This window comes from Tupaia chinensis, unplaced genomic scaffold (genome assembly GCF_000334495.1).
Source record: "Tupaia chinensis unplaced genomic scaffold, TupChi_1.0 Scaffold000288_2, whole genome shotgun sequence".
Classification (NCBI taxonomy): domain Eukaryota; kingdom Metazoa; phylum Chordata; class Mammalia; order Scandentia; family Tupaiidae; genus Tupaia; species Tupaia belangeri.
The window spans coordinates 2786833-2802295 of NW_006159773.1; the positions used below are offsets into that span (position 1 = coordinate 2786833).

General features: G+C 38.5%; 1 protein-coding gene across 6 annotated transcripts in view; it reads right to left on the bottom strand.

Annotated features, from left to right (window-relative positions):
- MYBL1 (MYB proto-oncogene like 1) overlaps positions 1 to 15457 on the bottom strand; it is a 50263-nt gene extending 34806 nt beyond the window's left edge. For all 6 annotated transcript variants that reach the window (XR_003549672.1, XR_003549671.1, XM_014588586.2 and 3 more), the window contains exons 1-3: positions 15139 to 15457; positions 2598 to 2703; positions 1863 to 1934 (exon numbers count right to left, since the gene is read on the bottom strand). Coding sequence is in view for 4 of the 6 variants with exons in the window: in XM_014588586.2 (XP_014444072.1) it covers positions 1863 to 1934; positions 2598 to 2703; positions 15139 to 15158 (198 nt within the window). In the remaining 2 variants the exon portion in view is untranslated. The remainder of the gene's footprint in view (positions 1 to 1862; positions 1935 to 2597; positions 2704 to 15138) is intronic.
- Positions 15458 to 15463: the final 6 nt, after the last annotated feature.

The window sequence follows — 15463 nt, forward strand, 5'->3', positions numbered from 1 at the left end:
CCTCAATCCCTTCTCCTCCATTCTCCTCTCGGGATCTTGGGCACGCACGCACACGCGCCCGGCGTGAGTTTTAAGCCACCGGGTCCGGGACACGAACTGCGGTCGACTACGTGGGAGTCCAGCGACATAGCCATTACGCTAATTGCTGGTTCCCCTGTAGCTTTAGTTTTAATAAATCAAAATTTTAAAATGTTAACAAAAGTTTGATTAAGGCTTAAAGCCAGGAAAAAGATTAGGATTCTGCTCAAAGAGTAGTTAGGTCCTAAAAACTAAAAAGGATAGATATGGACAAAGTAAAATCTAGTAACTAGTGCACTCCAATTTTCTTACTTTTTTTTTCTCTCTCCATTCTCCCTTTTACTAAAGAGAGTCATAAACTAACTTATTTGCAAAAAAATAAGTTTAGTCTCAATTTGGTCTGTTATTTGCCTCATAAGAATACTAATTGATTTAGTTGGCTTTGCTGGAATCTTTTATAAGGAACTTCAGATCAGACTCTTTAAAAAGCATCCCAAGGGACCAGCAGGTGGCGTGGTGACTAAGGTGCTGGACTCCCACATGGTCAAACGAACGTGGCTTCACTCCCAGACCTGGTGGCTTACTTTCTCACTTTCTCTCTCTCTCCCTCTCTCTCTCTCTCTCTCACTTACTCACTCACTCTGTCCCTCTCTTGTCAAACTTTAAAACTAAAAAAATAACAGACCAGCAGGTGGCATGATGGTTAAGGTGCTGGATATGGTGGACTATGGTTCGAGTCCTGGACCTGGTGGCTTGCTTTCTCACTTTCCCTCTCTCTGTGTATGTCTCTCTCTGGTCAAATTAAAATAAATGATTTAATAAATAAAAACTTAAATCATTTTTTAAAAATTTTTAAATAAATAAAGAAAGTTAAAAAAAAATAATAATAAAGCCTCCCATGGCTACTGAGCCAACTCAGGAATTCACCATTTGACTGTGCCTTTAAGTATCTGTACTTAAGAGTTTCAAATGTAAAAGCTTACATTCTTTCAATTATTTTGGTCTCAATTTTCAGATTAAGTTGAGAGGCATTGTAACAATATAAACAAACATAGGTAACATGGTTTTAGAAACGCAATGTAGTAAATATTAAAATTCAAATATGAATATTTTGCCTAACTATGCACACTGTATAAAGGAACAGAAAGGGTATATATGAAAATTTATAAATAATTACATACTAACAGTATGTGAACAGTAAGCCTAAGTTTGTTGGGGTTTTTTGGAGAGGTTTTTTGCTATAGGACGCATGTGCTCGCCAGAAAGACAGAGACAGAAAGCGGGAAATCACCACCCAGGGGGGATGGCCACGCTGCAATCCCTTCTCCTCCATTCTCCTCTCGGGATCATGGGCATGCACGCGGGCATGCACGCATGCACACACGCCTGGTGTGAGTTTAAGCCACCGGGTCCAGGACTTGAACTGCAGTCGACTACATGGGAGTCCAGCCACATAGCCATTACACTAACTGCTGGCCCCAGTAAGCATAAATTTTTAAAAGGCAATTAACACTTAAAAAGTAAGCATTAGATGACAAACTTTTTTTAAACAGTTTTTCCTGATTTTGTTGTTAGCTATCAAAATATTTCAGTATATCTAATTTCTGTCTATGCAAACTTAATATCTTTATTCTAGATTAGCTATCTTTTTAGACCCCTGGATAAAAGCATTAATAGAAAATCAGAATGTCTACACCATTAGCAAACAACTATAAGCAGACTATAAAAACAGAGATGTTTTAGGAAGGAAACCTATAAAATATGTATATATATTTTTGAAAAAGTGAATTCAACCCAATAGTCTAAATCAGTTATGTCAGAAATATAAAAAAAAAATCACTTACTTGAAGATGACTAGCAATTAGAGTCCAGTCATCAGTTCCATGTTGTCCAACCAACTTCTTTAATTTATCATCCTATGAAAACAGGTATAAACATTACAAAGCTTTCCCTCATCTTTTCCTCTACCTCTGAATATAGATAACGCTCCAGTTCTGACAAGTAGTATCTGGTGACGATGTTTAGGACTGAAGCCACTGTAATAGAAGTTCGCCCCCCCCCCAATTTATTGGGTCATTGGGAAAGTCATGATGCATTTTTGCATAGAAAAACAGAAAAACACTCATGACTTTCCGGACAACCTAATACCATGATGCTTCTTTTAGCTCTAAAATTAACCTATTATTCATGTCTAAAGAAAAGAAAAAGAATATTCAGGTGGGAGGGTAAATAGCTTTCCTTCCATTTTATTTTAAAATATTTTTGTAAGTTGGGGCCAGCAAGTGGTGTGGCAGTTAAGGCATTGGACTCTACATGGCCAGCCGAGGTTGAGTCTCAATCAGCTTGAAACTCACATTGGGCACATGTGAGTGTGTGCCCCAAATTCCAAGAGGCGAATGGAGGGAAAGGGGTTGAAGCGTGGCTACCCTTCTGGGGAATAATTTCTCACTTTCTCTCTCTCTGTCTTTCTTTCTAGTGAGCACACTCATCCTACGACCAAAAAAAAAAAAAAAAATCTTTCTAAGTACAATAGTAAATCAATAAATACAAGTATTAAGTTAGTAAACCTTTTCAGATACCTCATCTCTTGTCCATTTTACTCTGTTCCAGAGTTTCTTCAATCCTTTTTGTTGTGGTACTTCATAATCGTGATCAGCATACTGAAGGTCATCATCCTCATCCTCACTATAAAAAACACAATTTGTGAAATCAAGATATTTTGTTTAAATTTATTAATTCAATCATTGAATTTGTGTGTGCAGCTATGACTGAAGAAATCATTCAGACTAAAGACATATACCCAGTAAGATTATTCAAAGTATAAAAAATTAAAAGTCTGGGCCAGCCAATAGCATGGTGGTTAAGGCAGCTGGATCCCACATGGCCAACTGTACATTTTGAGTTCCAGACCCAGGGACTTGAAAAACATGTGGGAGTATGTGCATGCATATCCGCAAATTCCGAGAGAAGAATGGAAGAGAAGGATTGCAGCGTGACCATCCCTATGATGGGGTGCGCTTTCTCACTTTTTTACTGTCTCTCCAGCAAGTGCATGAACACTTTAGCAAATTAAAAATAAATAAATAAATAAATAAATAAATAAATAAATAACTTTTTGAATATAAACATGGGGATACAGGTGGAAAATTCTATACTTAACCTCATGTGATGGGTAACAGTCAAAATGCTGCAATAAAAAATACTGTATAGGGTCAGCACTGTGGCCTAATGGTAAAGGGAGCCAGTTCCCACATGACCAACTGCAGTTCAAATCCCAGCCCTACCAGCTTGAAAAACATGCTGGGTGCATGTGGGTGCCAAAATCCCAATAAAATGGAATAAAAGAGAAGAGACTTTGATGTGACTAGCCTCATTGGGGGTGCTGTCTCCTTGCCCTCTCTCTGTCTCTCTCTCAGGTGAGCACGTGTGTTCTTTAGCTGTTTTTTTTTTTAACTACCCTCAGGCTACCTATATAAGGTATATATAAAACATAGATGAATTTCATCTTTAGACTTGAGGCTCTTCCACAAAATACCTTATTATATACATGCAAATATTCCAAACTCTGAAAAAAAATCAAAATCCTAAGCATTTTTGGTCCCAAGCATTCAGATAAAGAATACTTAACCTGTAAAACTTTCCCAATAATCAAAGCAAGAAATTATAGCCTGACAAATTATAATGGTCAAATTAAAAGATTGTGAAAAAGGTGATTCACTGACAATATAAACAACAAAAAGGTTAAACTATCTAGAGATAATTTTAACATCTATGATCTCAGTATAACAAATGAGAAAATATTATTTTAAGACACAGAGACTCAAAGAGAAGAACATTCAGACCATATTACTGGATATAAAAAAATTATTATACAGGTGTCAGTCCTCCCTAAATTAATTCATAAACTTAAATGAATAAAAATACCAATGTTTTTGGGGGATAAAATTAGACAAGCTGACTTTACAGTTCATATACACACATACATGCATGCACACCAATAATAATAACCCCAAAAAATTCTAAAAAAAATATAATGGGACAATTAGCACTATCCAATATCAAAATATACTGTAGAGAAACAATAAATAAAACCAAATGGGGGGAGAGCAGCAGGTGGCATGGTGGTTAAGGCACTGGATTCCCACCCACATGGCCGACTATGGTTCAATTCCTGGACTCTCTCTGTCTCATCTCTCTTTGGTGAACACATGTGTCCTATAGCAAACTTTAAAATAATAATAAAATAAATAATTATTTAAAACAAAAATCATACCAGCACATTAACAGTCAAAAAGATTAACAGAATATGGGACCAGCAGTTAGTGTAATGGCTATGTCGCTGGACTCCCATGTAGTCGATTGTGGTTTGAGTCCCAGACCTGGTGGCTTAAACTCACACCGGACGTGTGGGTGTGTGTGCCCAAGATCCCGAGAGGAGAATGGAGGAGAAGGGATTGTGGTGTGGCCATCCTCCCTGGGGGGTGATTTCTCCCTGTCTTCTCTGTCTCTCTGTCTCTCTGACGAGCGCATGCACCCTATAGCAAAAACCTCTCAAAAAAAAAAAAGAAAAAAAGTAAAAAGATGAACCAAATAGAACATGGGGGGCATGGGGGGCAGGGGGAGTTATATGGAATTTGATAAATTATAACAGTAACATTTTTTCACCAAATGTGATAAAAAAAATTGACTCTTCAGTAAATAGTTAAGACACTGGTTAGCCATTAAAAAATATTAAGCTGGAATCCCACTATACAATAAAATTAATACAAATGAAGCAAATATTTGCATTTTAAAAAGTGTAACCAATAGGTATTAGTTAAGCCAACAGAACCAATAGTATCAATTTATAATGGGATAACACACAGTATTTAATATATGCCAGCACTGTTGGGACTTTGAGAGCAAAGAAGGAAATGAATCAAGGCAGTAGGAAACCAGTGGTGAGTACACAGTAACATTGTGAAAATATTCATTAAACATTGGGAACAACTGTTGGAATCTGCTTTCTGAGCTGCTTTGATTAAATATTTTCATCTCAGGGGCCATCAGGTGGGATATTGGTTAAGGCACTGGACTGTGGTCCCCCTGTGGTTGACCATGGTTTGAATCCTGGACCCAGGGACTTGAAACTCACACCGAGCACATTTGCATGCATACCCAAAATCCTGAGATGAGACTAGTGATGGGATTACAGCATGGCCAATCTCCCTGGGGAGTGATTTCTCGCATTCTGTCTCTCTGGGTGAGTGCACGTGCCCTATAGCAAAAACTCTCAAAAAACTATTTTTTATCTCTACTTGTAAGAACAGGTATCTCTCATATACCAGCTCCATTACTTCAAAATGTCTTTTCATAAAGCTCAGAGGGGAAACATAAAACAAAATAAAAAAACATGAAATCACATAAGAAAATGCAGTGACGGGGTCAGGTGGCATGGTGGTTGGGACAGTAGACTCCCACATGGCTGACCATGGTGTGTCCCAGACTTGGTGGCTTGCTTCCTCACTTTCCCTTTCTCTCTCTGGTCAAATTAAAAATAATAATAACAACAAATAAAATTAAATAAATAAGACAATTATTTTTCCAAAAAGAAAGATGGGGAAGAATTCTACTTTCTTTTTGTTAATTGCCAGAGGGCACATATGCTTACCAGAAAGAGGTAAGAGACAGGGAGAGAGATGTGGTAATGCCACAATACTTTCTTCGATCTCCCCATCCCATCAGGACTTGGGGCACACATACCCAGCATGTTTTTCAGGGCCAGAATGTAAACTATAGTCAACCATGTGGGACCCAGTTCCCTTAACCACTAGGCTAGAGGGCCTGCCCCAAATTCTAATATCTATGACCTGCAGTAGAAGAGGGGTAAATGGAACAAAAATCTGGCCATAGGCGAATAGACTGACCAAGGTTACAATGATGGCAATGGAGAAAAGTACTTGAATATGAAAGATACCTAAAAAGTAGAAAGAAAGGGCTAACAGGTGACAAAAAAAAAACTAAAAAAAATTAAATAACCAAAACGGGAACCAGCAGTTAGCGTAATGGCTATGTCGCTGGACTCCCATGTAGTCGACCATGGTTCACGTCCTGGACCTGGTGGCCTAAAACCCACGCCGGGCGAGTGTGCATGCGTGCCCAAGATCCCAAGAGGAGAATGGAGGAGAAGGGATTGAGGCGTGACCATCCCCCCTGGGGGGTGATTTCTCGCTTTCTGTCTCTATGTCTCTCTCTGTCTGGCGAGCGCACACGCCCTATAGTGAAAACCTCTCCAAAAAAAAGAAAAAAGAAAAAAAGAGGAATGGAGAGAGTAAACAGTTTTAAATTGGGTGTTTTCAAGGCCTTGGAGAAATATACAGGTGTATATATTTATAAAAAGCACTAATGCAAGCTACATAAGTAATTTTCCAGTAGTCACATTTTTTTAAAAAGAAAAACTGTTGGAAGTTAATTTTAATAAGTTATGCAACACAATACATCAAAAATATAATCATTTCCACATGTAATAATATTTTTTAAACCAGAAATTTAAAATATTCTACATTCTTGGGACCAGCAGTTAGCATAATGGCTATGTCACTGAACTCCCATATAGCCAACCGCAGTTCAAGTCCTGAACCCAGTGGCTTAAATTCACGACGGGTGTGTGTGCATGCGTGCACAAGATCCCGAGAGGAGAATTAAAGAGAAGGGAATGCGGCATGGTCATCCCCCCCTGGAGGGTGATTTCTCGCTTTTTTTCTCTCTGTCTCTGTCTTTCTGGCGAGCGCACGCATCCTATAGCAAAAACCTCTCCCAAAAAAAAAAGGAAGAAAAAAATATTGTACATTCTTTTTTTCTTCCTGAAGTCTTCAAAATCTGGTATATGTTTTGTAGTTATAGTACATCGCAACTCAGATAAACCAAAGTTTAAGAACACAACAGCCACTTGTGGTTAGTGGCTATCCTACGTGGTAGAGCAGATCTGGAAGGCAACCGGGCACATGGATCTTCTGCTCTGATCTAAAGTCTGAGATAAAAATACCGTTTTGGCAATCACCGCCATGCAAATAGCTGAGGCCATGAGATAATCCAAAAACTGATAAAGTGAGGAAGGAGCCAAAATCAGAACCCAAGTTTTGACGGGGTGAAAAAAAAAGGCAAATTTTAAAAATAAAGCTCCAGAAAAGAGTGCAGGTCTTTATGAGAAACTGAATTAGAGGGTTTTAAGTAGCCAGAGTACTGAATAAAGTCATAGGCATCTGAAAATATCAGAAGCTAACATTTATTTAAAGCTTTCTAAGTACTAGACACTGTGGTAATCTATGAAATTTCACTCGGAAGACTTTGTAACAACAGGAACTGGGGATAGTATTAGTCCCATTTCTCAGATAGGAAGCTTTGACTTAGAAAAGTAACTGTTCCCCAAGTCTCACCCAAGATGGCATGGCCGACCTCTAAAGTCTACTACCTAACCACTATACTACAATGTACTGGAACAACAGGAAAAGTATACCAAGAAGCTGGAAGGTACCAAAGACAAACCTCAAGTACCTTCTGAAATCAAAACAAGGTTCTAGTTCTAACTTAGCTTATTCATTTTGTAAACTTGATGATATTAACCTCTCAGGCCTTTGGTTTACTTGTTTATAAAATGAGGATATTATCATCTACCTTATAGTGTTTCTTTAAAGATAAAATAAATAAAAAACACATGTAGCACTTGACACAGAAAGATAACTCAATATTAGTATTTCATACGCATAGGCTAATCACCTAACAGTATGTAAAATTATTTTTGCTTTACTAAATTCAACTCTTTTCAAAAATTCATTCTGAAGGGACCAGCAGTTAGCGTAATGGCTATGTCGCTGGACTCCCACGTAGTCAACCGAGGTTTGCATCCCGGACCCAGTGGCTTAAACTCACACTGGGTGCGTGTGCGTGAGTGCCCAAGATCCCAAGAGGAGAATGGAGGAGAAGGGATTGTGGCGTGGCCATCCCCCCCCGGGGGGGGGGATTTCTCTCTTTCTGTCTCTCTGTCTGTCTGTCTGGCAAGCGCATGTGCCCTATAACAATAACCTCTCAAAAAAAATCATTCTGATATCAAATAGCAAGTTTGAAAATTTGCTTAATCTTATAATAATATGGGTAAGCATATATAGGTAGTTCTACTATCTATATATGTTATATCATTTCAATCTTAGAAAATTGAAAAATGAAGACCTAGATGGAATATAAACTGCCTACTGAACCTTCACAGGAATCTCTCATTTTCCCCTGACTTGTCAATTTTATAGGAACAAAATTCTTCCTATCTGACCAAGCAAAACACCAAGATCCTCTATTTCCTTACCTATGATGTGACCCTCCTTTGTTCAATGCATTTCAATATTCCAATGCCTTCTCTCCCTGAAGCCAATGCTTAAGTGGAATACTAATCTGTTGGCCCTACTCCTACTGCTTGTTTCATTAAACTATGCCAAAACAAACAAACATTTTAGGTTTAATTCAGGCTAGCACAATGGTAATGTACTACTCAAGCAAAACCGGATCCCTGAGAAAGATGGAGGGTTCAGTTCCTGGCTGATCCGTACACAGCAGGCTCCATACCCATGATCCTGACTGGCTGGAAGGTGGGAGGGTGGGAAGGTCTGCCAAGGATGGAACTCTGTTGAGGATGCATGTCTTTCTCTCTCTCTCATGAAAGAAATAAATAAACTTAAAAGAAAGAAAATACCTATTATGCACAGAAAAGAGTGCAGGTCTTTATGAGAAACTGAACTACGAGCATTTTAAGTAGCTAGTGGACTGAATAAAGTTATAGGCATCTGAAAATACCAGGAGCTAAAATGTTCAAGTACTAGGCACTGTATTTTACTCCTAAGACATAACAATGGGAACTGAGAACATTATTGTCTCATTAGCCAAAATCAATTGTGAAACTGGAGATGTTTCAGGGTCCAATGACTTTATACATAGTTAAGAAAGCTACTATATCAGATAAAGGACCATGCTGTCGCTTGCTTTCTAATTTGTATGTACTCAGAGCACCTATCTTTCCCTCTTAATGCTCACTCGTTTGCCAACCTTCCTAATCAGCGTAAGCTCATGAGTGAAGAGACCATGTCTCTGTGCATTTCTCAGGGTCAAGCATAAGACCTACCACTCAAATATTTGTAAAATTAATGAACCAACTTCCTTACCTTTCCACTTCCCTTGAGTGCTCTATATTACAAAACTACCAGATGGCCTTCCAACCCAACCCAATCATTCTTCCACCTTCTTCAATACAGGTGATCTCCAAGTGGATATGAAAAAGAAAACTTAAATATATACATACACACACACTTCAGGAGGAGGTGAGAGGCATTACATATTTGTTAAAAAGGACTTTCAAAACCCAAATGCACCTCCAAGTGGTAGAATTTCAAGAAGCAGACTCTGCTGAAAAAACATTTTTAAAAATTCTGTACTGAAAGGGTTCTTTCAAAGTATCCACTCTATTGCCTAACCTTTCTTAGAAATGTACCCAGCACATTACCATTTCCTGACAGTCCCCCCTAGCCCTCAGGCATGCTTTTTACACGTTCTCCCTCCACTCAGATCCCAACACCTTCCATAACAGTGTATCTGGGGCTGATTCTTTTAAATAGATTATTTTTAAATAAAAATTATTATTTTATTTATTTTAGTTTTGCTATAAGATATGTGCACTCACCAAAGAGATACAGAGACAGAAAGGGAAAGTGAGAAATCACCCCCCACCCTCCGGGGGATGGCCATGCCGCAACTGCTTCTCCTTCATCCTCCTCTTGAGATTTTAGGCAAGCATGCACACTGGCCCAGAACTGTTTTCAGGCTGCTGGGTCTGGACTTGAATTGAGCAGTTAGACATGTGGGATCCAGCTGCCTTAACCTCCATGCCACCTGTTGTCCCCCTAAATCAAAATTATTTTTAACTTAAGAATTTGCCTATATAAGTCTTTATTATTCACAAAATTTTACAACACATCTAATCTGTACAAAATCTATCTTAAAGTTTTTATCAAGGTATTTTAAATCCAAACTATGAGTCGAAAAATGTTACTTTAGTCAAAAAGACAAGTTTCCAAGGAGTAATTTTCCTGAAAAGTTGCTCATTTTAACTTTAATTTTTTGTCCCTTAATTTTAAACACTTAGTTTGTGAGAAATTTCTATTTCTACATAAGGCTTAATTCTGTTTTCTGTTTTGTATGCAGCATGATCATCAGTTTCAGACGCTGAGTTCAATGTTCAGGAAGCTGGGTGTTTTGAGTGGGTGCGTGTGAGGGAACATTAAAGTAGAATTCTTAGAATCATCTGTCTAACACTGGAACTTTCCTAGAACCTATCTATCTATCTACTTTAGTTTTCACATGAAGTTATTTCTGTATAAATTTAAATGATTGTTGAAAGGATAATGTAACTTTCAAATAAATGTGACCAAAAAAGATCCCAGAAAAATATTACTATTATCATCTACAACAATAAGAGACCTGAGAACTCCTGTAACTTGCCAAGAAAAGGGGGGAAAAAAATCCTAGAAGTAACTTCACTAATATTCCACTAATGAAAAAGTCTCAAGAATTGTTAGACACCAGTAAAACAGATCTCTACTGTTCTACTTGTTATATCACCGTTGGCATTTCTACATTGTAGCAATCAACACTGCTAGTATGTAATTTTCAGTAAAATCAGCTTCCTACTGAGTTAACTAAATAAATAAACCATCTCCGTGAAATTATTTATCTAGCCACAAGCAAAACAGAAGAGAAATTCGGTCTTTGACTCTCAGACCAGGACTTAGTTTCCAGAATTATTCCACCAATTTTCTTTTTTAAGTCTAAGAAAATATTTACTATGTAAATGCCTAACATAAAACCGAACTACTATATTCAAATGGAAATGACCATATAGATTATGAATGAACAAAGTGATTAGTGTGATTATGAATAACTTTACATTGAGGTGTAAGTCAACAGGGCGCAATAGTCATGACATTGCCTGTGAAATAATATGCAAACTGTTCACATTTGATATTAACATCAAACTTTCAGATCAAACATTCATAAGGTCAGTCTTAAAGAACAAAAATTATACTACCTAAAAACAGTATAATAAGGTAGCAAAGGGAAGAATTTTTAATGCTTTTATTTTTATTTTAAAAGAAACTACTAGTTTGAAATTGAAGAAATAGCAATAGTTCTAAAATTTGCTCTAGAAAATTGCTTCAACTTGATATTTTTAATAAACTGCCTCAAGTCTGAACTCTTTATTACAATCAAAATTATATATTATACTATCTTTAGGACAGAGTACTAAGCATTTCTTTTTCTAAATCCAATTGCATTCATGGTATTAAAAATTTACCTGGTTGATTTAATAAAGTGAAATCAGGCCACCCAGTGGTTAATATGAAGTACTGCGCACATGAATATTTTATTTCCAAATCTGGACTGTGCAGACCAGCATTACTATAGTAAGAAAAATTCGACTTTACACAATCTTTGACCATTACTAGCAATACTGAAATACTGATGGAGGTTCTACCTGGCTATTCATAAGCAATAAAGAATGTGAAAACATTTGTATTTGTTCCATTAGAGTATACCTATTTTTAAATGAGAAAAGACTACAGCAGGTCTTCAAAATAGGGTATATATTAAAACCTTACCAACTATAAAAATCTTAACCCCTATATTAACAGATGAACAAGTGGGGCAAATTTCACTTGCTTTTCCAAAACAATATTGCCAGTTAATGACAAGCTAACTTAATCAGTTCTCAAGCCAGCCAGTGGCATGAGATCAAGGTGGCTGGATCCCACATGGTCAACTGAACAGTTTAAGTCCCACACCCAGAGGAACTGAAAAATATGCCCAGTAGTGCGTATGCCCAAGTTCAAGAAAGAAGGGAGAAATGGAGAAGGGATTGCTGTGTGACTGTTACCCATGAGGAGTGTTTGTCTCTTTTTGTCTGGTAAGTACATGTGTCCTCTGACAAAAGTAACAAAAAAGAAAAAAAATCAATCGTCATATTTCAGTATACTTTAATTCCCACCCATTTTGCTGGAAAAACACCGCAAAATTGCTTCTTACCTACACACACAAACATATAACAGTGGGGGAAAAAATTCCAATTGAAGAGTTGGCTTTTATTTTTTTCAGTTTAGTGTAGTCATGGGTAATCTCAAGTACAAGTACCTTAATCTAGTACTAGGAAACAGACTTTTTAGCTTCTAAACAACATCTTTTAAAGTTTATTTTTAAGGGTAGGACAGGTTTTTCAACTAGACTTATTTATACATAAATATGTTTACAAATCAAACACATTAGTAACAGGTATACTAATTTTTGTAATAACTGTAAATTATACCATTAAAACCCCCAGTCAGATCTATCACTATTGAAAGTCACAGTATTAAGTGAGCCTTTTCCTTTATGCAAATCAAGATGAGAGGCACTACAGCTACCTTAAACAAAGACCAAAAGAACCAACATCCTTCAGTTGTTCCACACTTGAGGTAACAGTTTTCTACTCTGGTGTTTTGCTAGGATCATAGAGGAAAAGTATATTACAGGATTTATGCCTATTCTCTTATGCAAAACTTCCATATAGTACAATACAGTTTTCACTCAGATACTTACACGTTGTATACTGGAAATCTTCTAAGTACAACTTAAAGTGATTGATTTATTTTCTCTTTTAACTATAAATTGGGCTGATATATATTAAGATACTTAACCAACAGCAAGAGAGTAGGCCTTGCCCAGTAAAAATATTATTTCCCCATTAAAATATTTCACATTCTATTTTTGTCTAAGACATATAAGTCCTATTTACATACACAAGAAAAGTAATTTAGAACAGGAACTCATTCAAGTATGAAGACCCTAGGAAATACACCATTCAGTGAGGATCATTTTCTATCATATCTTCTACTTAAATACTCCCAGAGGGAATATAGCTTCAATGCTTCATATTTAAGTACTCCAGATTCTAAATCATTTTAAAATAATATTTCAATTAACCTACAAAGCTGACAAGAAATAGAAGTCAACAGTACAATTAATGTTTAGATCTCAAGCTCACAAAATTATCAGTAAAAGAAAAATTATTCAAATTTCTCTTTTCTTAGTCTATTATTAAGAAACATGCACAATTATGAATGGAACAGAAAGAAAACAATTGGGGAGAGTTCTGATATTCAAACATCCATGTCTGACCAAAACTTTTAACTAAATGGTGATGACAGAATTAGCCAAGAAATGGATTCAAGAAAGATTAACATCAATACAAGTAAGTAGATAATGCAACATTTAAATATAAACAAACTTCTGTTACTGGATTGACATATTTACTTGTCATCTTACTCAATAAGGTTATTTTTAAATTTCTAATACTGGGGCCGGCAGGTGGCATGGTTGTTCAGAGTGCTGGACTTCCACATGGTTGACTGCAGTTCTAGTCCCAGACCTGGTGGCTTGCTTTCTCACTTTCCCTCTCACTCTGTCCCTCTCTGGTCTAATTTAAATAAACAAATAAATAAATTTAAGTAAAATAATTTAATTTGTTTTTCTGGGACCAGCAGGTAGCATGGTGGCTAAGGTGCTGGACATTCCCAAATGGCCAACTACTGTGTGTGTCCCGGACCTGGTGGCTTGCTTTCTCCCTTTCCCTCCTTCTCTCTGTGTGTGTATCTTTCTGGTCAAATTAAAATAAATAAATGAATGAATAAAATTAAATACTTCTTTTAAGAAATACCTAATACTTAAAAATTCAAAAGAAAGGCCTAAACCTAAAAGTACTTCAGTAATCATAACAGAGGAGCTTATACTATCTTTCTCTTCTGAAAACTGAGAGATGAATTGGGTCATTGATGTTCTAGACCTGTGGTTCTCACCTGGGTGATTTGATAACGTCTGGAGACATTTTTGATTGTCACGACCGGGGAAAGTGGGGTGTTACTGTCATCTACTGGGTAGATCCCAGAGTGCTGCTAAACACTCCTTCACCACAAGAAATTATCTGATCCAAAATATCAATAGTGCCAGGATTTAAAACCAGTTTTAGAGGGAGCTGGGGTATACATACATCTGTTCCATCTCAAAGGTTTATCCAATATTGTAGTTAATAAAAAACAATAACCTAACAGACACAATTATATTTCATGTTAATTCCTACAGAACCATCTTACAGAAGATGTGAATAAAACAAATAATATTATGTGTAGTTATTGCCAGTTTTAACACAAATTTGTAATGAATGACTTCCAATACTACATTTCATCTTAGGAACTACATCTCTTTTTGAGGCTGTGGAACTAGTATATGAAAATATTTGGAAATACTGCCAAACATCTTTTCGGGTCTAATAAAAATGAAAAGTAAAAGACACGAAGATTTTTGCCATCTGAGCTGTTATCATTCAATTTAGCAGTACCTACTGTAGTGACTTATACATAAGAATTAACAGCATAAATTCATCCTAGTACATTTTCCAACCCCCAAAATGTGCCCTACCTCTGTGCAACATAAGTAACAGCGCCAAAGATGGACACTGAAAATACCAAGTGAATCAAATACACTGTGTTAAGATCGAGCTACTGTTAGTAACACTGTAACATCCTCCCAGAAGAAACTTTAAAATGTGTACATGGGCATGTTGATTACAAGTTGGCAGAGAAGTGCCCGCCCGGGTTAGTTTCGGAGCTGCTACTCAGAACGGTAGTTGAGAAGGTCTCCCCACACCATGTTCAGGTCACGCTGGCAGGACACAGCCACTTCAATCTGCGCAGCGTGTCCCCGGGACGCGCAGACCTACCTGGCTGGACCCGCTCCACGCCGCGGTTGAGTGAGGGTAGGAGTCGGGGCTGCGGCGTGGGGAGAGCCCACCCAAAGCGCAGCTCTGGCTTTCTGCGTCTTGACCACGCCGTGGCTCCAGCCCTCCGCACGTCATGGCGAAGCTGGGCCAGATGGGCCGAAGCGGCTGTGCGGCCGCGGGAAGGGAAACCTCTCCCAGCCGGGGAGGGCCTGAGAGTGGGGGAGGACAGTGGGAAAGGAGGGAGAGTCCGAGCCGAGGCCACGCTGACAGGCCTGGGCGAAGGGGATGTCACCCACCTGCGCGACCTCTTCGCCATCCTTCAAGTACCGCATAGGCACGGGCTGGGCGGGGACGCAGGTCAGCCTCCTCCAGCCTCAGGCGAATGCTCCCTCTCCTCGACCCTCCCGCCGCTTTCCCCGCTCCCACCCCGAGGCGGCCGAGTGCGGAACGCACGTCCCCAGCTGGGCAGGACGGAGGGACGGAGGGGCGGACCGCGACGCGCCCCCGGCCCGCGGTGCCGCTCCTAGCCCCGGCCCGGCGCGGCCAGGGATGCCCCCCACATGTCAGGAGGCGCGCTCCTGCCCTCGCCGGCCCCTCCCCAGCCTCCCGGCCTCCGGGCTG